This window comes from Hermetia illucens, chromosome 3 (genome assembly GCF_905115235.1).
Source record: "Hermetia illucens chromosome 3, iHerIll2.2.curated.20191125, whole genome shotgun sequence".
In the NCBI taxonomy this organism is placed as follows: domain Eukaryota; kingdom Metazoa; phylum Arthropoda; class Insecta; order Diptera; family Stratiomyidae; genus Hermetia; species Hermetia illucens.
Genome location: NC_051851.1, coordinates 151,976,887 through 152,000,095, shown reverse-complemented (window position 1 = coordinate 152,000,095; position 23,209 = coordinate 151,976,887). Strand labels below are relative to the sequence as shown.

Here is a 23,209-nt window from a genome sequence, read left to right as displayed (position 1 = left end):
AAATATAAAAGCCCGGGAGAAAATCAGACCGGAGTCAGTTTTGTTTTAACTCTTCTGGAGATAAATTAATGAAAATTCATTTAAATTTAAATAAAAGTTATTTTAACTGATAAGGAATCACAATAAAAGGGAGCAGAAATTACTGATTGTTTTGTCACTTTTATAAAACGAACTAAAAGGTACACAAAAGATAGACGGCCTGAGTTCTCAAATGGAAACTAAACGTGGTGCCCAGTATAATCGAAGAGACGCCTTTGTAGTTGGAGAATGAAAGCAAGCAAGTCAAATTTCTAGTTGGGTATATATTCTCAAAAATATATAATTTTGTACCCCCCTATCCTTAGGCACATCCTTTATGAATAATTCATATTGTGATACTTTTTACCTTAAAATTTGTCCGTATTATATTCTTGATATAAGGCTAAAAGCTCCTTCTTCTTTATAACGGCCAAACAAGCCCTTGGCTAGCTAGAGGGTGTCTGCGTTACTTTCATCGAAAGTGCTTTAAATTGCTTCAAAAAGTGCCAAAAGTGCGTCAAAACGATATTTTTCGTCGAAATTTCAGATGTAGTTCAACGACGTGCCTTCCTAAATGCACATTCATTGCCTGTTCGATAAGTTAAATCGACCACAAAGCTATGAATCTCGACATAATTACCTAAGACCAAAGGAAAAGAAAAAAGAAATGGTAAAAAATAAAACCTAAGAATAGTAGCAAATTCAAAAATATTTGTGCAATCATAAAAACTCCCAATTTACAATTTCTACTTTTTCTTTATTTCAAAAACAATTAAAATTGGCAACAAAATAAATATTTATGATACTTTACAGGTTTCTTCGTCATTGTCATAATGGTCATATGCATATGGCGCTAGAGCGCCGCCCTGTAACACTTTATTTACTACGGCTCTTGCCAAATATCCTGTTGTCTCCGAGTAGGGTAATGAAAATAGTGGCGAGATATCTTTCACGTTGGCTAGGGTGTTGTCCTGCAAATGTTATTTTATATTAGGAAATATAACGTCTCGGAATTCCAAGGCACTACGCTTATAGCTAACAACTCACTTTACAGTGCATCGAAAATGCAGCTTCTAACATTTCATCTAAGTCTAGGGCCTGCTGGAATCGCAGTTCTGGATTCCTACAAACAGAGAACAATCATGGATAAAGCGATATTTCAGGAGGTGCAAACATTAAAGCCGCTTACCTGCTTAAAATCGTTGCTATAATACAAATAAGTTCAACGGTCAATTGCCGTCTCTCCGGTTGTGCAATGAAAATCATAGTTTCTTCTACTAACAATGAAAAAGCTAACTCGCCGCGACTCATATTAGTCAAAGTTGGCACAGCGGGTAAGTGGTGTCCCTGCACTCTAATTCCTAATGGGGTTCGTTGTAGTACGTCCCATACTAAATTGTAAAATTGTTGTGGCACACGACATAGACATCCCTCCAATTGGCGCTTCTGAAGTGGTGTCAACCTAGGATACAAACAGATTGAATAAGTCCATGTGATACTTTCAACGAGTCCAGCTGGTGTAAATACTTCTCCTCAGATGCCCATTGGCTGACAGTTAATACGCGTTGCAATAGCTGCCGAACTTGATATGGAGATAAGTTTTCAATATCACTTTCTTCGCCTACCATTTGCAGATGAAGACGCATAGCTTCAAGTACCCAACCGATGCGAATCTGGAAAATCACAATTACAGCGTGATAGAATTGAAGAAAACGAAAGATTAGTGCGACCACTTCCTTACTTTCAATATTCCCTTAAACATATCCGGATTCGTGGCTATGAGTCTACCACAATACAAAACAACTTCTTGTTGCAATACAGCTTGAATAACATCGTAAGGCTGAACTGTCGTATACATAACATTTTTGATTTCTGCCGGGGTCATTGGCTTATCAAATACTGTCTCCTTTTGCCCGATAACGCCCACGGTCAGTTCTTTGCCATTAACCAGCACCGTTGTTATAAATGGACTTATAGAATCGACGATATGATGAAGAATTGAACTGCAATAGCGAACGGCACGCCAATATCGCAAAGATCCAGCTCTATGATAAAGTTGAATGAGGGCTTGACTTGCACTGATGTCGTTCACCTCGAACTGGGGACCTTCGCGATTGTATAGTACACCCCAGAGTTGGCAAAGACAGAAGATTGAGTCAGTCTCGCGTAAACGTTGGATTATTTCCACGGTGGGACGATGGATCAAGTTCTGTGGTTTTCAAGAAATGAGAACTATTTGGATGTTCAACATAAACCGGAGATAATTACCTGCAAAATTATTTTATCTTCTGAATAAGATTGCGCCTTTGGGACGTCGGTTAAACTTTGGTATCCAATATATTCATGGTTGAGTTGGGTAAATGTTGACTCGCCTTCTGGCAAGTCACTTTGGTTTAGGAAATCCAAATGTTCTGTAAGTAGAAAGAAGACAAACGGTTGAAATGTGTCGAGCTAAAAACCAAACCCCCATTGAGTACGGTTGTCGTTTTTCCGGTTAAGTTCGTGTAAATTTGATAATTTCTTTTCTAACGAAGGGAAATTGTACAACTATCGGAATTTGTGATGTTTTTTTTCCAAAGTTTTTCTACAGCCGATCAAGCTCACTGTGATCCTTGTTTTACTTGGACTCCCGCCAGGGTTTTTTTAGAACAACAATACACTGTAGGCGCCAAACGGATCACAGAGAGTCTACTGAAAAATGAACTGGGGCAAAGCGGAAAACGGAAGGTGCGTCTGAAGGAGACTTTATCCAAGTAGTCCTCACACACCAAAAACAGAAGCCAACGAAGGAAACAACACACGCCGTCAGAAACTCTTCTGTTCAAAGACAAGAAATCTACGAATAATAAATAGCAGAAAAAAGGGGACAAAGAAGGACTAGACGGTCGGTTCTGCTCATTAAGTCGGCGGAGGGCAAGACATTTGTGGAAGTTCTCAGTGAAATTCTCTATAAGATGAAGGCTGAAGACATTGAAGCAGAAGTATCTTCCAGCAAGAGTTTTCAGGACGGAAGTGGAAAGGACTAGGCTGCGGCTAGCATGATCCGCATCTTAAGTTAACATATAGCGGAATACAACTGCTTACGAGCTGCTAGCGCGGTTCGCTGCGGAAGTAAAAGCTGACCTAGTGCTAATCAACGAGCAATGCCGGAACAAAAACTCGGCTTCATGGCATCGGCACATCTCGGTTCATGACGGCATTCGATTTCGAGTTCATGCCCAAGGCCGAGGGAACGACTTTATCTGGATTCGGTGTTTGAGAATAATGTTTTTTCAGCATTTACCTAACGCCAAATGAAATGGGGCATGCCTCACCCAGGCTGCAGAGCGAAGTGGATACTGAAAATGGCGTCGAGAATTAGGCTCGTAGTTTTTAAACTGGGTCCACTTCAACGTTCAAGCGCCCACGCTGTGAAGGTGGCATCCCAATTCTAGTAGACTTCTCGGCAAGTGGCCACTAGTACATCGCGTTGGCGGTGTCCACCAATCAAGCGTTTTCCCTTCGCGTAGGTGAACATCAGGGTATTCATCGTAGCTTTTAGAACAGGCAGAATTGCTTCGGGGTTTACCGCGTTGCAGCTGATATTGTTGTAAATTCATGGATGAAGCTGATAACAACAGCCTGTTCAGCTTCCTTGCTTCAGAGGGGCCCCAGCCGTGACAAGCCCTACGTACTGATGGAAAGAGCGTCACAAGCTCCACCGTCTGGTACGCCCGCAAGGGACATGCGCCCGCATAGGTAGAGTAGAGATTAGCAAAAAGGAGATTCCACAGCGTGATCAATAAGAACAAAGCTCGTGGCCGGCAGCACCTATGTCGCATTAAATAGGGATCCGTGAGGACTCGGTTCATCATCCGGTATCCCCGCGCAAGTTTGTAAACTGGTATTCCGCCAACGGCCAGACTTGCTGCTCAGGGTGTTCAAGCTTATCTGTAGGTGAGCATTTTTCCTTATCGCTGGAAAGTGTCCAGGTTCCCACTGATCAACAAAGCAAAAGCTTCGCTCGACCGGGAAAGTGTCCGAAAAGTTCATCAAGAGTAGATTCGCTGAAGTGATACCTGCTGCCGGGAACTTATCCCCAAAGCAATTCGGGTTCAGAATAGGGATATCCTCGGTTGATTCTGTTATGGAGCCGAGGGGCATAGTCGCCAATTTCGACGCATAGTGCTCCTCAGAACCCTCCCCCCTCAGAAATACCTTCAATTCCGTAAGATGGATAGATATGCCAGTTACATTAGAAAATTCATTGCACGTGCCAAACTATCACTTGCAGATATTGAGAGATTATCTGAAAGACCGCAGACTTCTCTATTACACGCTAAAGGTTCAAATACAATCACCTCGAGAGTAGCACAGGGACCATTCTAGGGCCGAACTTCTAGAACGCTTCCTAGGATAGTCTACTAAGACTCGAAATGCTAGAAGACTCGTACGAGTGGTTTTCATACCGAAAGCGGGCAGGGACGGTCATGAGTCCGCGAAGGACTTTCAATTCAATTAGCCTTTGAGACGGTTGTGGAGAACGCTCTATTCCGAATCTCAGCACCCCTGAGAGACAAACCCACAGAATCGCACAAGCTACATCCCAGATCGATCGATAGGGTAGAAACCAACGGTTAAACACCTTTTTGTCTCCGCGTAAATCAAAGCAGCAGCGGACAAGGCTGCAGCTGGAGTCTTGGCCTTGATTCAGCTAGTGACGAATGTCGTCTTCTTATGAGAACAACGCAATCCGTTCTGCTCTAAGGCGTGAAGCTATGGGCTGATGTTCTTGGCAACTAGTATGGTAAGCGCCTTACGAAAGTGCAAACACAAAGGCTTTGCTATCGCACTGTCTCAGAATGATGGTGTCGCGGGAGTGATCCGCGTTGCCCTCCCTGCCTTGGAACCTAAAGCTATCTACAGCCGCAAGGGAGATGTTTCAAGAGAAGTGGAAGGAAGAACGGCAACGTACACTAACGCAGTGGCAACTCTTTTTGCAAAATGAGTTAGTTAAGATGCAGATGGACTGCGCGGCTCATCGGCAATTTAAATCCGTGGTTGAATTGAAAGTCTGGTGAGATTGATTATTTCCTTACCCAACTTCTTAGTATTCAGAGGGAGGTTTTCGGTACTACCAGCACAAGATTGACAAGACACCATCCCCTGACTGTGTGTTTTGCGATAGAGTGGCCGGCGACGACAAATAAACCTTTTTTTCTTATGGAAGGTGAGATGGGTTACGTCAGCATCATTATCCAGACACAGGAGAGCTCTCCCCAGACAACGTTCTCAGAGAGATGCTGAGGAGAGCTTGCAGATGGAGCGTATTGGGCATTACGGTCGGGTTCCTCTTGTTGTGAAAAATATTGAGCCCGATCGGTTGTGGGACCGGATGTCAAGAGGTTCTCTGAACTAACAACTACATTCCTCCCATTGGTGAAAAGAAATCTCTGACTTGAAAGCTCCCTAAGCCGGTAAAGTGGGAGGGCTAGTCCAAAATAATGAGTGAAACGGTTCCAGGCTAATGAAGAGGAGGGATGATTAGCGGGTTGTCTGTGGCGTACCGCTCTCCAACGGCTAACAGAATCAACACTGCACTCTTCGATATTGAATATTTCATATTGACAACTATTATGATTTGCAAAGGTAAGAAACCTTTTAATGAATAGGCTCACGGAACTGTTGCCTTAAACTCACCATCAAGGAAATTTCGCCATAACGTCGTAAAATTAGTTGCAAACAACATGAGAAATAAAGAAAAGAAGAATACAAACTAATGTCGGGTGCAATAGTCTTTCTCAATCTGCCCGACGCTCCCTTATTCAACAAAATTAAAACCAAACCTGAAAAAATTAAGATCATCAACCATCCATTGTCCTTGGCGGTTCGATCTCAGACATTTGCAGTTAGTGCTGTGTACGGGCGTCTAAATGACCATATAACATGTCTATGCCAAAAATACACCAATATCAAATCCTACTACTGTTTTTTCAGAAGATTCAAATCCCTGACTAATCTCAAATAGGTTTCTGACAGTCGCGCGGATCAATCGTAGTACCAATTTACATACACACTCGTTCAAATAACAAGAAACGTTCTGAGCTAAACCCCACCTAATTCAAAAAGCTAGAAGGGAACTAGAATGTGTGGCCACTTTCCTGATTTTTGAATTCATAATTTCCTTTGCTCTACCAACAACTTGGAAAATTATCGTCACTTACCAATACACGAGCTAGAAATTAAATTCTGCAATCGTCCAATTCGAACTTTCATTCCATCGCAGAATCCTTTCTTCAACATCGCCAGCAAATTCAACATCTCCTTAAATTGTGGGTCACGCATATGCTCTTCACGAATTAGCAAGCAAACAGTTGGACGTCCAGACAATCGCCAATATTTTCCGACAAATTGTAATTCGGTTTTGATGTCATCTGAAATAATAATGGTCCCATTTGTTACGGTAACGAAAGTTTAAAATAATGAACGGAATTTAAAATGTACCTATTAGAAGAGCCATGTCTCGGTAGAGGTAGAAATCCGACACTTCAAATATCAGCGGATAGCACAAAACCGTCATTCCACAAACTCGATAGACTTTGCTCGTCCCTAACGAACCGATAGGGCGAGGCGGTCGGCCAGTGAGGCCGATTTTGTTGTTTACTCCCAGATTTTGATACGCTTTGATAAGTTCGGTTGATGACCATATTTGAACAGGTTCCACCTGTTTGGGGTGGAGATTAAAATTAGTAACAAATAGAGTTAAATTTAATCTACTCGAGCCCCGTTTATTGATCTCTTAAACTTCGAATCCTCGAGTATAGGCACTTACCTCATGTGGAGTTTGTGTTTGAATTCCATAAGTAGCCATCATTGCTTGTAGACGCATCGATTCGGCTATAAGTACAATTTGAACTACTAAATCAGTTGCTGTTCCCTAGAATGGTATGAAAATCATTATCTTGTCCAACGAATAAAAAGCTGAAAGTGAGTAGCAAACGCCAAGCACGCATAACAGAACTATCCAGACTCCTCCCATCATATTTTCTCTACATCTAACAATCCAATTTTCAAAAAATACATTAACTCATTCTTTTGGAGTGGAAAGGACTACATGATGGACAGAGAGGTGCTCTACTCAATATACAACAATTCAACAGTCTATTAAATCATGCTGTACTACCATTGTGTTAAACTGCATCCTAATGCAATCTTTATTAGTTAATAGTGTGGAAAAACTCGCTTAATCATATGCTGAACATGTTTTACTTACAATTCCCGGTTTCGCCTGTATGAAGAGAGTAATATGAGTCTTACTTAAAAGAGCAATAACTGATAAATAAATAAAGAAATAACAAGTTCTTGGAAGCAACTGTATGCGTCATAAGGAAACAACATCCAAATCGTGATGTGATATAATCTCAAGGGTGGTGGCTGTGACATGAAAACTTTGAACCAATTAGGTTGCTGCGTGAAAGGATTTGGATGTGTGGTCAGCTTGTCGCTCGTGTAGTGGAAGTGGTAAAAACGGTTGTCTAACCAAACATTACCTGATTGTACACATTTTGTAAATTCCTTGAGAGAGTGGAGGTAAATATTTCGACACTTGGAATGCGAAATCGTCGAAGTATTGCGAGAGAAATTTCGGCTAAAACAATACATAATTTCATGATTGTGCAGAGAAATGTCTGTAAGCTCTTATTTGCAACAAGTTAGCTTTGTGTTCGTCCTGTGCACTCATTCAAAGATATTGCTATTACTGCCATTAGTTCAGAGATGCGATGGCCTAGTTCATTGAACGTCAACCTCTCGATCATGTTGCTCCAAGATCGAATGGGTGTATGTGTTTGTTTTCGTGCTGCCCACTGTTGTGGGCTTACCACTTGCACAGTATGAAGTGTGATGAATATGATACTAAGGAGGGTCATTAAAAGTCAAAATAGGAAAAAAAACAATACAAAAGAAGAGGCTACGTGGTTGCTCTGCACTCCGTAGATATGTTTACAGGAGACGCACTGCCCAGAAATTCAACCTGTCACTGATTTAAGTATCTGAGCATTATTCGCACTAACCTGAATACAGTTTCGCCCAAAGACTAAGACTTCTTGCAAACAAGTAAGCACTGACTTTGGCATTACAGGCAGATTTGTAGTCGCTTGATTTTGCTACTCTACTCTTCTGGGCGTTAGTGACCGCGGCTTCGCGACGGGAGGGGAATCTCATTCGTCTCAATTAATTTGTTCAAATAATGCATTTCATAATGTGCAATCACCCTAATGTTCGCTGCAGATTGCACATTGTTGAATGCATTTGGGCGAATTAATCTTGACAGAGGGGAACGATTTGCCGCACCCGTAGGCGTACGCGCATGTTGCTGCAACATGAACTCAAGAGAGTTCAAGGCAAAAGTAGCGGCATGGGGAGCGGTTCTCGGAAGGAACAGCTGGGTTAGTGGAGTTGGTAAAAGGCTGCTATCGGGAGAAGACCCAGGAGGACTTGTGAAGGTGTAGGCGACGGCTAACTTGGATTGTAGAGAATTCGCTCGGGGAAAGTACCAAACAATAATCAATTTTAATTAAATTACGCCCGGTGGAAGTGGATGATTGACTGTAAATTAATATAAAGTGACTATAGGGTGAAATCTGAGGAGCAGAGTAGGGAAAAAGGGAAAAACAGTGACATATATTTGGATTTATTCGATTGTCAAGAATGCGGTTTAACAAACAAGAGCGTATTAAAATGTCTGGCTTACCAAATAGCAAACTTGAGAAGAAGACATCTTGGGCATAATACGGAAACAAGGGGGTCTTTTGACCGGTGAAGAAAGGAAGAGGATCGGGTAGATGATCAGCCGCTGACCGAAGGGATATTGTAGTGAGAAAGCCGCGTTTTGAATTTAATTGAATGCACGGCACGTCGCTCATCTTATCCGTGAGTAATCTTTTATTTGCCCTGCGTAAATCGATGATAAAAATTCAAAGCCAAATTCTCCCACTTTAAGAAAGTTACTTCGGTCGAGACTTGTTTCTTTGACGCGTGCATTTAATGGATAGTTGGAGACAAGTTGTGAAGGAGAAGGCCTTGTTTGTGCGGCAGCGAACGACGTAAATTCGCAACGATACAGTTCGATTTCTTTTCAAAGCAAAATACGAAAAGGATTAAAAAAGTTAAAAAGTCGGCGCGTGGAGAAGAACAGTGGAATTAGCGGCCCTTAAAGTTCCTTAAGTTTTGGGCGATTATTTAAAAGTTGCTAATTTGAAACGGACAATTTGGAAATCTGTACAGACGAAATTGACCACTCATAAGACATTGCTGTGCAATTTACCATCATCACCTCAAAAAACACTAGTTGTCCGTGGTTCAGGAAGTTCATGGGTCGACTTACGATTGTTGCGGTTTTTCTTGAATTCTACGAAGGCGAAGGCGGTTTTCAGAGGTGATAAAAAAGGAAGTTGCTTAACGACATAACATTTCATGAATATCATTGTTTCTTGGATGCTTTCCGAGAAACAAACTGTATGATTCGATCAAAAAGTGATTGCTAGAGCTTGCGATTTGTGGCATTTTTTTTAAGGTTGTCACTCTTGTTGTGTTAATTGAAAGCCCAAACCGTCGATTGGTTGAGCGCTTGGTGCTAATTCTGCTTTTCGGACAATAAACACAAAGTTAATGGAAGCCATTCGTTATTGTTTTTAATGGACTTATTCATATTTTATGCTTTCAGAGCTACTCATAGTTTTGACTTCTGCCTTCATTCGCGGTTATTACAAATTGTATGAGCTCGCATAATAATGTTTAAAAATTTTTTCTTTTAGCTAAACGAATTCATCATCTACATACGACATGCCGAGCTCGGAGTGATTCTCGTGTGAGTCTGAATTTCATTTTCTTTTATTTTTTTTGTCTAATTTTTTTGAATTTCAAATTAGTAATTAGCAGTAATTGGCATGCAGAATATACAATGAAATATTGTCCCTACAATGAATTATTGTAATCCCTCTCTCTTCTTCCTTGATCCAACAAAACCTTTATAAGGGAAGAAGCGATGATCGGGATTGTGATCCGTCATGGATCTTCCCTCGTGATCGCGGCGCTTGGGCCCGGAGACTTACGGCTCCACGCACGCGGTCGACCTGTTTTTTTTTGTTTTCTCATTTTAGTTCGCGTTCTAGTTTTTATTCGTTAGGCCGTTGCGAATTCCCCCGTTGATTGTTTTTTTTTTTAATCCGGTGCGGACCCACGCATCGGAAAAGACACATTAATTTTGTAATAACGACGCGTGAGGGATCAAAGCGCCCAGAGGACCCCCCCTCCCCCCACATTCCCGAGCCCAGAGGCGTGCAAGAACGTCTCGACCGAGCACTTTCATCGAGCTCCAATCTTTGCGGGGATTTCTGGGATCTAGATCGTTTTCGGCCACTTATGATGATCGTCCGATCCTCCTATCCATTTAAGTTCATTACAAATAGCATGTTATTAACATCGATTTTTAAGTAAACATAGATCCTCGCTTGAGGTGCAAGGCTCAAACAAACCGTAGCCATATAAAAGCCAATCTATAGTCAGTACGCTTCTGTCTGATGTGGATTGTACAGTGACAACAGATAATAACGATCCGAAGTGCGATTGAACATCAGTCCCAGGGAGTAGCCACTGAATTCCAGTGTATCCATTGGAATTTACTCAAAGTATCCCGCACTTATCGTCAAAGATAACTAAAAAGGATACAAATTTGCCAACTAGCAACTTGCAACTTTTTAATGAAACTTTGTCCATACCTTCGATATGGACAAGTTTATTAGTTAGGATCGTACGAGGGCGCTAATTGTTTTTCGGAATTGGCGCAACTTTCTTGACAGCGATATCGAGGGACCCCAGGATAACCGAGGACTATTAGGTATCTAAGATTAAACGCGGTTACAATATATATTCAATATAAACTAAACTTACAATGCTACGAATAAACGGAGACTTCCGATGTAGGATGGAGGCCTTTTCTGAGAAAATCGAACGTAGTCCAAGCTTCCTAAAACTGACATTGTGAACGTAACGGATGACCTGAATGAATAAGTAAGCACCTTATTGAGGCATGTGATGAGAACAAACCGCCTTGGAGGGCGTAACGATGACAGATTTCTGAAGCTTCTATCGTCTCGTCATTGGTGCTGATAGATCGGCCACATTTTGACAAACAACAAATTAAAGAGTTGCCTTCTAGATGTACAGATTGTTCTGAAAGTAGGACTGCTTTTTCCAAGGCACACTCCAGACGTCCTTTGGCTAGCACGACCCACAAAAATGTGTCGCTAGTGAAAAATTTACTCAACAGTGATCATAGGATGAGTATTAGAATCATTACTGATGACTTCAGCATCCCTTAAACCTAAGTTTTTGAGATTCTGATGCATTGCTCGTGTCCGCCGAGCCATCGCCAACAATGAAAACTGCATGATAACAACGCGCCGAGCCACACAGCATTCTGTGTAGTGGCGAAAGCACATGGCAAAAGCTATTTCACCCTGCTTTGGTCAGGGAAGGAGAAGCTACCGCTAATAACAATGAATTCTCTATCGTACATCACGTCGCGAAAGAGTTCGCTAGTGATCTGAAGCCTTTTGGCGCTTCAATGAAAAATTTTAGCAGTAGGCATCTCATACATGGTGATCAACTGAAAAGTTTGAAGGAGCACTTTGTAACGATTCTCAATAGAGCCAACTGGCAATTATGCGGCAAAAGAAATCCATCTCAGCCGAAATCGCATCTAAACGGAGTAAAGCGGAGTTTTCCAGCGGAACTGTTCCTTGTCGTTCCTTGCAGTTGCAACTTGCACTTATGCATAAATCCTAGTAATCATGTCAGGAAGTGGAAGAACTGAATGATCGTTAAGGGCACTCGCCTTCACTGCAATCATTCGAGGAGTAAAAGCAACACATCGAAAGTTTATTCGAGAAAGCCCAAGCTGCTTTCCGCTGTAGATCCTCCTATACCGTCCAGATTAACATCCTTCGCATAATTGTGAAATAATAAGCGGCATATAGATCGCCACTCTACCTGCTTTTTATTGATTTCGAGAAAGGATGTAATGCATTGGGAGTTCATTTGGCGGGAGGAGCATTCCTTGAGAAGTTCGGAAAGAAATTGAAACACATTTACAGAAGCTGAAATTAGCAGAAGCTATAATTTCCCGAAACCATTATTTTCCTTTATGCTCTTTTTCAGATAAGACATGGAAGATTACAACTTAACTCAAGAAATGAAGAAACATGCGGTTATCGTCGCTATATGTGCACCGATTTAGAAATCTCTAATTTTCTTAAGTGCGCCCGTTTATTCGTTAATAAGGTTCGCCGTGAATTGGAAGCATCAGGCGGCGATACAGAATCTGTTGCAAAACGCAAAAAACACGTGCGACGTTCTGACACTGTCCGATCTGCAGAATTTATTCAAAAAGTGCAAATGATCATTGACGAGGACCCTTCAAAATCAATGAGGGCCCTTGCGTGGGAGCTTAATGTTTCTGACCGTCTTATCCGTCGACTTGTCCAAGAAGATCTCCGGTATAAATCCTACGTTTTGCGCAGACGTTTATGTCGAAGCACCCACGGGAGCAGCGAGTTATCCAATCAAAACGCCTTCTAAACAAAATTAAACACCCTGAAGCGCCAAGGCCAACCGCAGAAACGACAGATGGCTCTGTTACGATCGTACAGAGGTTTCTGTAATCACGAAGTTTCCAGCTACTGTTATGGTTTTGGGTGTTGTGAGCAAGAAAGGACTCAAGGACTTCGAGTTCTTCACACAAGGACTTCGAGTGAATTCTGCTGCATACATCGAGGTTCTAGAGACAGTAGTGAAACCCTGGATTGATAGTGTTCGCGATGACAGCCCATACATGTTTCAACAAGACTCTGCTCCTTCACACAAAGCGATGGCGACACAAGATTACTGATACCATGGGAACCGAGATAGCCCCTGGACTCTCATACTTCGGGTGAACTCCCGTTGTATGTGAGTACAGCTCGGTTATTTGCGGTTGGCTCCTAGTGGGAGCTTCATGGGGGTTGTTGGTTATGCTCAAGCGAGAAGAGATCTTCGAACCTCGGCATGGTGTTGCGTTTCAACACGGGTGCTGTACTCCTTAGTTCAGTAGAGATTTAGGTAGGTCTTGCATCCACCAGTATGAATGCTAAGCCATGCACTTGGTATAGACTGGTACCGTTGTTGCTTGTCTCAGCGGGGCTTTGATTGTGGTCACAAAATCAATCCGTGTCCTAAGAAGACCGTGGGATTAAGTCTTCCAGACAGGTGCTCACGTAAAACCCTCAAAGACTTAACTGTGCCAACGATGTCAAACAGAAAAAGTTCAAATAAATTACCAGTTTATATAATAAATCCATTTTAATTTTTTCCTGATAGAGACATAGTTTTCCGTAAAACGAATTAAGATTACTTGGGAGTCCTCCTCGGACAGTGATTGATTTGGGGGCTACACTCAGAACCCCGTCGAGAGCAGAGCACACCAATACTGGTTTACAATGAATGCATTACAGCATTCATATCGGAGGATATGGGGTATCTAATTACTCCGCCTCAATTAGAGGACAAGCGCCATCTTCTAAGTGCAGAACGCAATTTCACGCATTGAGCCCACAATCCACAAAGAAGCCAATCAAAAATAACCAGACGAAACCTCTGCCCCCAGAGAGCGTCCCAGTTTGCATAGTACTAAATAACTTCAGCCACTTCAGATGGGTCCCTTGCAGACTCAGGTCTAATTGCCTTTGTCAAATATGGCTGGCTATTTGGTGTGACATAGAAGGCGACTATATACCCTAGATTTGATCCTTTATTAACAGCTTAGATAGCCAATGTCGTAGTAAAATCGCCATTTGGACAATGGGAATCCCTAAAAACGTTCGGAGAAAAAATTGTAAGAAAATAATTTTTCAATCCGAAAAAGCTTTTGCAAAACAAGAGCGCATTTTGTTTCAAACTAAAAATTGCTTGTAATACTTGTCTGTATTGAAACGATGCACTGCCATTTACGGTCATATAATATTTTCCACTTTCTTCCAACTCTTCACTCGTTGTGTCGCAGTGGCTTCAAATCAATGGCTTAAAAGGACTAAGACTCAACCAGAAAACTACGGTGTCCAAAATACAAATAAAAGTGATAAAAAGCTTCGAAAACTTCGAGCAGCCAGAAATATTGAGATATTGAAGCTGTTTCATGCTAACATCAACGTTCAAAGTTTTACCAGAAAAGGACAACATCGAAATACTGTAAAAAAGAAAGTAACAAAGCACTGTCGGGCGTTGATTCACTTCTAGGCTATTTCCGGTCATTTAGTAATATTTGCCAAATTAGTAATGCCAATGGATAAACATTCATCGAAATAGTTAAAAGTAGTAGTGTCACGCGCATAATACTCTGATTTTAAATTTTGTGCTTTTCTGTACATTTTCATAAAATTAATTTTAATGCTTTGTTGCTTAGTCAAGTCATTAACAGTTGCGCATACTTGATTTGTGTTTTAGGTTTTGTTGTGTATTCTTTTCCTTCTACTTACATCTTCAGGCTTTCCCTGCCGCACAATTTTAAATAGAACATATAATTACATGTTATTTGGAATTTTGATATTCAGTTTGAATAAACTATGTAAATGTATGTGTGTTGAATGTCTACCATTAAATAGAAATAAGGAATGAATTGAGTCTTCCAATATATTACCTGGAAAGCCGAATATCGCCCTGCCCTTCTTGGTCGATTGTAACTTGGCAAATATCGTCTGATCGGATCCAGTTCATTGATATGTAGCAGACCAGCTGTCAGTAGTTGAGTTATAATAAAAACTGCTTGACCCCACAAGAACAGCGCCTGAGAAGGAGCTCGAATGTAAACTCCATCCGCGTCTGGGGCGAAGTACATAGAGACCACCGGATCGCCGTTAGCATCAGTGTAAATACAGCGTCGGAGCTCTGCCTGATATTCCTCGATCTGTTCATTGTTGTTCTTGAACACGCCATCGATTATCATGAAAGTGTAGAAAATTGGCCATTCACACTCGGTTCCTTCAAAGTCTTTAATTTCACCTTTATTATAATATCTAAGGAATAAGTTTGGAACAGATTATTATTAAGGGCCATTCGCAAAGGATAATGTACAAACAATTACCGTCTAGACTTATCTTCTAACCGACTTAAGTACCCATCCCTGTTGAAGCGTTTGAATCCCTTCTTTCCTTTCAATCTGCGAACTACATTGCTTTTGGCCATTGCAACTAAACGTTCCTCGTGAGAAGCAAACGCTGGGAAAGAGAGCGTTGGCAAGAGCGATGCGTCAACACCCTGCAATGAAAATAAATAATCTCACATTTTAGTAAACTCCATTCCGATTGAAGAAGTGGTCAACCCCCATTGATAGGTCAAACTACCTTCGAACTTGATTCTCGTGGCAACATTGTCTCAAAAATACTTCGGTTTCTGTTGTGAGCATCAATGTCAACATAAACGACACTCCAAGATGCACCCTTATCTCCGAACAGATTGCAGCCATTGATGGCTTCCAATGCGGCTTTTGCCATGCCAATAGATGATGCATGTATTTCTGGCGTTCCGTTGTTATATTTGGTACCTCGTTCCCACATACCAAAATCGGGCGTTCGATAAGCTCTTTCCACATAATAGACCAGATTTTGCACGAAAGCCACTTCATCCTGAAAGGGAAATAAATGGAGAATTAGTTTTGGGTAGTTTTATTAAGATGAAACAGAGGACGGTTAAGAATAGCCTGAGAATCTCAATGAAGAAATTGTCATTATATCCTAAATAAATATTTTAAAATGTTCCTGAGAAAGGTTGGTTAGAATTATGGGATAGGGTTTGCTGTAAGTAGGGCATAGCACTGTCGGTCAATATCTCCGGGAGTTGATTTTTTCCTGTACTGTGTTCCTCTTCTTTTTTATCGTGCTTGTCCTTCTCACCACTTACAAGAAATCATAAAATGTATTATATAATTTTAATAATTTAGACATCATTTGTTGATATCCAACCACCGCTTCATTGGTCTTCCAGGTTGCCGTTTACCCCAAGATTTAATATTTCTCGCAACTTTTATGATATTATCGATTGTGGCATCCATTGAGCTATGATTTAAGACTACACTCAAAAATTCAAAGTTGCGGAGCGTAATAATTCTACAGTGTTACACGTCAATGAGGATTTCTGAATTATATGCGCTTCAGGAGGGTGACATTGCGATTGCGATGCTGGATCTGAACGGCAAAATGGTCTCTGACAATATCTTCCGCAGACATGTGATGGAGAGGTATGGCTTTGATGATTCTAACAACAACGTTGAAAGATTTGTAAAGTTCTGCAACGTTCATCACCTCGTCGTTGACAGCATACTATTCGAGTAACTTCTTTCGATTGATCAGCAACGAGCATCGAGTCACATCAACCACATTGTAAACAGCAGTATATTTAATTGTTGACATCGATCTCGAAACTTAATGGTCGTTAACTTTGATTATGTTTCGCCACTTTCTGTTCTTAGCGGAGCAAAACTTCGACCCCCCAGATCAATACTTGTTGTTTCCGCGGTCCGACTACCATCCAGCAATAGGAAAATTTTCTTGCTGCCCAAACTCGGAACAACTCAACCGACCATATTGATGAAAGTTGGGCCGCCATCAATAATGTTTTTATCCATGAGACGATCAAAGTTGCCACGTCCCAAAAGAAGTTAAGAGACCTGGTTAACCGCGAAAGCGAGGGGTCGGGTCGATGAACACAAGAAGCTGAGAGTTTTACCGATCGCATTGGTGTGGTATAGCGCGTCCACTACCCCTACGCGCCATCGTTCGTGGTTACCTGAAATGCCCTTTAGCTTCCCGAAGACTTCCCGAGACGCCCGCACTCATCCTTAACTGTTCTTTGCCTAATGTCCTTGGGATGCCGCTCTCTTTCCAAATCCAGAGCCATGTGGCCAAGGTCCATGACCCGGTGAGAGAGAAAACAGTCCATTGAATTCCTGCACGTCATTCAAACAAGGCAGCATGAAAAACGTCACCAATAACAAGAAGCAATAATATCAGGGACAGGATGTAACCCTGGCGGATTCCGTTTTGGACCTCAAAATTCTCGGAGATTTTACTTCTGTGCAGCACGTGACATTTTGCGCCATCATATCCCGCTCTGATAATAGCTATTAGTTTCTCCGGAATGCACCGCCTGCATAAAGCACCCCAGACACACTCCCTGTTCAGACAATTGAAAATTTTGTCGAAATCGATGAACAGCAAATGCAGCGGAAGTGCACACTTTCCCAAAATGATCCCTAGGTTGTTGATGTGGTCAATGCAGGGGGATCCGAAGCGACAACCAGTCCGCTCTCTGTCTCTGGCTTTCGAGATATTCTTTTACGCATTTCAGGATTATTTTAGTTATCTTTGCGATAGCAAGGAATAACATATGCAAATACCCCCCCAAATTTCGCACTCAAGACGGATACTTTTCTTTGTAATCTTAACAATTATCCCCTTATTCCATTATATAGGAAAGATATCGGATTCTCCTGATTTCCATATTGGTGGAAATAGCAGATCTGCAGGAATTGTAGGTGCAGTCATGAATAACTTTACATGGCGACCGTCAAGTTCAGTGGCTTTACAGGAGTAAAGGCATTGACGCCGCGATTATTTCTCTAATGTTTATAGGAGCATTCCGTATAATCACGTCACGGCGACTAGCCCTTTCATCCGTAAGAGCCGGAAATTCATCGAACCCACCTCTTCAGTCACTGAGAAGTGGGGTCCACACACACTTGAAAAGGGCGATCAAGCCCAAGTCTGCAATTGGACTCATTTGAAGTGACTGTTTCCACGTAGCCTCATCGCAGGTTATCTGGAACGATGTAAAACGAGATAGTCCTCTGAGAGGAGGGTGTTCTTAGCCCCGTCATTGGCGATTGGCCTCTTTCCGGGAGTTTCATGACGGTTGTGGTTGTGCACACATCGCGGGCAGACCCGGAACTCAGCACCGTGGGATTATGTCTTCATGACAGGTACCTAAGTCCAACCTCCAAGATCTCCCACCTAGTCAACTTCTCGTGATCGTCGATGAGTAGTCGACCGTTAGCTTCCTTCAGAGAACCATCGAAAAGTTTGTGACCAACTTGAACTTGGAGTTCTTTCCTGATGCGGTATATAGTTCTAAAATCATCGCATGGCATCTCTCGCTTCCCTAACAAGCAGTGTTTTCTTTTTAACGAATTTAATACTTTTTAAAGTTCATCGGTATCTCAGTACTTTTTCTCATTTTTCAGCACTTTTTTAGTTAAATAGGCACTTTTCAAACAAAGTTAATATTTGCCAATATCACGTTTCGTGAATAACAAAATTATCAAAAACTTGACCTGGTAACTTTACGCTGCCTATCGTCATCTCGTGACGTGAGTCAATCTTCGAAAAAAAACCGGGAAAATAGCCTGCCGTTGTGAAAGAACATAAAAATCTTAGACTTTTTGTATTCAGTTCAATGGTCTGTCAAAAGTAAATACAACCTTTTTGGGTTTGATAGGAAGCAGTATGCCTGTAGGTAAGCCAATGCGGAGTCTAAAATCCACGACATGCAAGCAAGCGTCAAGCTTGAGAGCGGGGATCAGTTGACTTGGGGTTTCAAAGCGACCAGGGTGAATAGATTAGCATTTATTAACTAGAACATGAAAAGGAAGTATATATGTATGTATACTTTAATGTACTGTGCTTTAACTTGTGACAGAACACCACCCTTGACATTGAATAACCATTTCCAATCGAACAATAAACCCAAAGCACTTCCTTTTCGGCACGAGAATAGTTATTGTTGAATCGCAACCTCTTTGAACATATGTAGCATTTGCTCAAACTCCAGGTTCATAGACAGCAAATTTCTTCAGAAAATGATTTTCGGAAAGCATTGCTTGCCGAAGCTGGCTTGACTCAACACCTCTCCAATTCAATTCAGCTGTAAATGCATTCATAGCATCAAAAATATAATGGAAGTTCGAATTTCGTTGGTTTTTGTTTTGAATCCGTTCATTTTCCTCGTTATGCCAATACTTTTGTTGCACTTGGTTTTGTTCGTTTCTTTTGCTTTCCTTGTGCCATCTGCTCATTACGTTAAACATCCTTGAGTCTAGCAGGGTATCGGAGCTTGAGAGCGTCACGCTCACCATCGCTCGCAGCGGTGAAAAGAGTCTTCAATTCTTTACGTTCATCGAACCGCTTACACAATTCCATGGTTAGCCAGATCTTGTGTCGCCCCTTCGGGATGGAGGATACGCAAATGGAAAAAGAAGGTCTCCTCTATCTAACATTGTCTCTCGTTAAAAGGTAATTAGGCCCAGAAAAGAGACTATTTTCGTAATATTAAAAGGCTTGTTGGCAGGGCAATCGCCGTCGCAATGTGCAAGGAAAGTTTGGGAGGTATGCTCCTGCACCACGTGGGTGAGGAAGGAGGTGATGGGGCAGCCCTGTTTGCGCGACAATAATTGCCCTATCAATAAGATTATTAATGTTACAAAATTAGCGCCTTTTCAGGACGTAACTTTTTAAGAAGAAGTAGTCGCTATGGGGTTTTCCATTCTCCATTCTCCATTCTTAGCTTTCTAAGTGGGGTGACGACTGCGATTTTTCAACCTTCACGAGTTTTCATCGGATTTAAAGACGGGAACCTCGCCTACCCTCCACCGTAAAGTTTTCACTCCCTCCGGGGAGGAGATGGAAGAAATTATTGAAAATACCACCCAAGAAATTATTGAAAATACCACCCAAAAAATCGAATTTTGGATGATCATTCCGCGACCAGAATCAAAACGATTTAGGTTCTCTATTTCGAGGCTCGATCAAGTTTGAGAATGGACCCCAATGAAGTAACATTCAATTATAATTACGACTACGATTATAAAACCTACAATTCTAAGTTCTATTAGTGGAGCTACTTAAGAATCTAAGTATATTCGGAAATACAATGCATGCTTTCAGGTCAGCATGGTCATGGTAATCTCACGCCCACATTCAAAGTGAAAAGTGTAGGTAGGTAAGTATCAGTGGCCGCTCCGAGGAGCCCAATTAGCGCTTTGGTGCGCCGTTTTGATGCCACAAACTCCTAAGACCGTGACTGTTGTTATGGGAGCAGGGAGGCAGAGTCCAGCCGACTCGGATCTTCAGAGCCAGCCCGTAGCATTGACGAAAGAATGCAGCTCTCCCACCCTGCAGCTAGAAATCTCTCTGAGGTTCCCAAAGAATGGTTTACCTAGTGTCCGTAGTCTGACTCTAGCCAGAGCTGGGCAATCGCAGGGAAAGTGCGTGAGGATTTCCCTTCCTTCTCCGCAGCTTCGCCAATGCGAATTGTAGGGTATGCCGAGCATACGGCATGGCCTCCTATGGGCCAGTGTCCCGTGCAGACCGCCGTAATCGTGAACGCATTTGCACGTGTGGCACAGGAGCTCTCGTGATCGGGCTATATTATAAGCGGGCCAAATTCTCCTTGACTTGGCACAGCTTGTAAGCCTTCGCCATCTCAGGCCCGCGGCTGCTAGGTAGTGCGAGTAGACTCGGTCCCCGAAAGCCGCCAGCGGAACACCGACGGTATTCGCCGAGGGACTGCCAAGAGCAGAGCCTTGCCTGGCCAATCCGTCAGCCCGCTCATTCCCCTCTATATTCCTATACTCGGGAACCCAGAGGAGTGTGATCTTGTGCGTACCGCCCAGACGGTTCAGCGCATCTCTGCACTGCCCCACCAGCCTGGAAGATGTCGTCGCTAAGTACAAGACCTTGATAACCGCTTGGCTGTCGGTCAGAATGGCTATGTTACGCTTGGGGCTCGAATCTCGCTCTAGCCATCGACAGACTTCCAATATTGCCAGTACTTCCGCCTGGAATACACTGGCGAAACCTGGGAGACCATACGACTTGGATACACTGCGTTTATTCGAGAAAACCCCCGCGCCGACTCCACAGGCTATCTTTGATGATGAAAAGACAAATGTATCATCAGATTCGACCACTTTTTCCAGTACCTGAAGAAAATCAGCAGTTTTTGTAAATATACACAGGCAAAACAAGGTCTCCTGGGTTCATCAAATAGTACATATTTTTCCATAATTCCTAGACCATTGGCTGATTCTAACAAGATAAGATCAACGATGGTATATTGAAGGGAAGATTGAAGTAGTGGCTGCTAGCTAATTCCCATTTCTATACCTTTGCCTATACCTTTTTACGGTATATTTTCAACTTGCTATACTTTCGCCGGGATTCATGCCCAGGCACTTTTTCTGCTGTAGTTGCATGCTTCAGTCCATGCCAAACATCGTCTACGAGCCGATTCGGGATGTTTTGTAGTATCGGGGTCAGTTCTTCCAGCCGCGCTGTATACTCCTTTGTAGGATCTCCATCTGAAATTTCTGCCTACTCTGGCTTTTATTCTGTACATCCTCGAACTCCTAGTCAGAGTCATCAGAGTCATAGTTCACTCCTCGATGTCATCTAACTTCGATAATGCTAGAGGATTATTTTCCGCGAATGACAGTATGATGTAGTCGACAAAATGTAATGCCATCTGAAAATGTCCAGGTCAGAATGCACATGCATGATTAAATGCGAAATCAATGAGGGGTTCGCCATTGCCACCGGTTGTTCCTCTGGATATCCTCTCATTCCCAACTTTTGCTTAGAAATCGCCCCCTTATTATTTTGGTCTCATTTAGTGACCATGAAGAATTTTTCCCGCCTATCATAGAAATTGTCTTTGATGCGAATCGGATACATACGCCCATTTATGGGCTTCCAACCGATGACATCTTCCTAATAGCTCTCCCTTTTGAAAATTCTATGCATTTCGTTTCTTTGACTTTCAATCTGTAGCTGACGGAGACTTTTAACAGCAACAGATCTAGTAAGTGATCTAATATTGCAGGATTCTAAGGAATAGTCGATTTTTCTGTTGTGCGCTAGCTAGGTAGGCCAAATAATTAATAAAACTCCGTTGGAATAAAGCTAAATAGGTATCATCTTTGCCTCTGACATTCCCCTAGCATTCTTGGATCAGAAAATCGTCTAACCTCAGTTAACTCTAGGTATGTTAATCCGAAATAGCTACTAATTGTTGGGTGCAATGAAGCACATGCACTCACCGTCACCGATTACACTTGCCGAAAGTAAGACGTGATTAGCTCACTGAGCAACCCCCTCCGCTACCGGAGGGAAAAGCGAACATCACTTTCACAACACTTTCCAAGAATTTCATCTACAAATCGCCTTCCCGGAAAAGAGGAACTGACTTACCTGAGTGTAGATTATCTGCAATCCCGACGTTATCATCTGAACCAGGAAAATAATATAAATCGACACGACGTCAATCTGGAGGTGGTTGTATTGATTGTCCGAGTAGACCTCCTCGCCTGAGTGCAAGTGGAACTTGCAGTGCAAGGCGTGTTGGTTGGATTGCCTCTGTTTGAACAGCTCCACCCGGGGAGCCTGCTTGATCCAGCATTCCAGAATGCCTCGCATGCATTTGACCGTAGACTGGCCCAATTCGTAGGATTTCCCACGGTCATCATCGATGCGGCGGTACGCCTGGTACAGACTCCAAACTGCAGCCGCACAATAGACGCTATCGCGAACGCTACCGACTTCCTGGTCGGTCGACATTACCGGGAACAGGCCCGAAATTGGACTTTGATATTGCAGCAATTGCCGTTTGACTGTAAGGAACCCAAATGAAAGTTAGATCGCTTGCAACCAAGGGGGCTAGATGATTAGTGTCGTTACCGATGCCATAGTAGATGTCGAGCTGTCTGACCGTGTTCTCGTAGTTGGAGGTTTTCAAGAACTGATCGACATTCTTGTCGTCTCGGGCTTCTTGCTTCATTTTAATTCACTGATTTCCGAAGCTTCGCTCACGGATTTTTTCACTTTTCCGCGCTTGATAAGATCGACGAACTTACACAGAAAATGTTCTCCGCTGCCCTTCAAATGTCAAACTCAATGACAACACATGGTGCATGGGAAGTAAAGTGCAACGCGGCCGTGCTGCCGGAAAAGGTTGAAATTTTCAGTTTGCTGGGTGATTTTACAGCCGATGTAGGGATTTTTCTTAAGAAAGTAATAACACAGAGCGAATCAACGAGTGAAAATTTGCTCCTGGTACCGTTTCAACTTCACAA

The 23,209-nt window shown here is 42.4% G+C and overlaps 1 protein-coding gene across 4 annotated transcripts; it reads right to left on the bottom strand.

The window, feature by feature from the left end:
- Nucleotides 1–760: 760 nt before the first annotated feature.
- On the bottom strand, nucleotides 761–23,186 carry LOC119650830 (probable phosphorylase b kinase regulatory subunit beta). Of its 4 annotated transcripts, XM_038053967.1 has the most exons (16): nucleotides 22,815–23,186; nucleotides 22,329–22,747; nucleotides 15,432–15,713; nucleotides 15,173–15,345; nucleotides 14,729–15,104; nucleotides 14,568–14,582; nucleotides 7,271–7,285; nucleotides 6,830–6,934; nucleotides 6,502–6,721; nucleotides 6,222–6,431; nucleotides 2,287–2,429; nucleotides 1,760–2,227; nucleotides 1,546–1,691; nucleotides 1,208–1,480; nucleotides 1,066–1,141; nucleotides 761–989 (listed from the first exon to the last, which is right to left on the bottom strand). In XM_038053967.1, the coding sequence occupies exons 1-16, from the start codon at nucleotides 22,912–22,914 to the stop codon at nucleotides 816–818; spliced, it is 3,195 nt and encodes a 1,064-aa protein (XP_037909895.1). In that variant the 5' UTR covers nucleotides 22,915–23,186; the 3' UTR covers nucleotides 761–815. The 4 variants fall into 4 exon arrangements, with proteins under 4 accessions (XP_037909895.1, XP_037909897.1, XP_037909896.1 ...); XM_038053969.1 differs by lacking the exon at nucleotides 7,271–7,285; XM_038053968.1 differs by lacking the exon at nucleotides 14,568–14,582.
- Nucleotides 23,187–23,209: the final 23 nt, after the last annotated feature.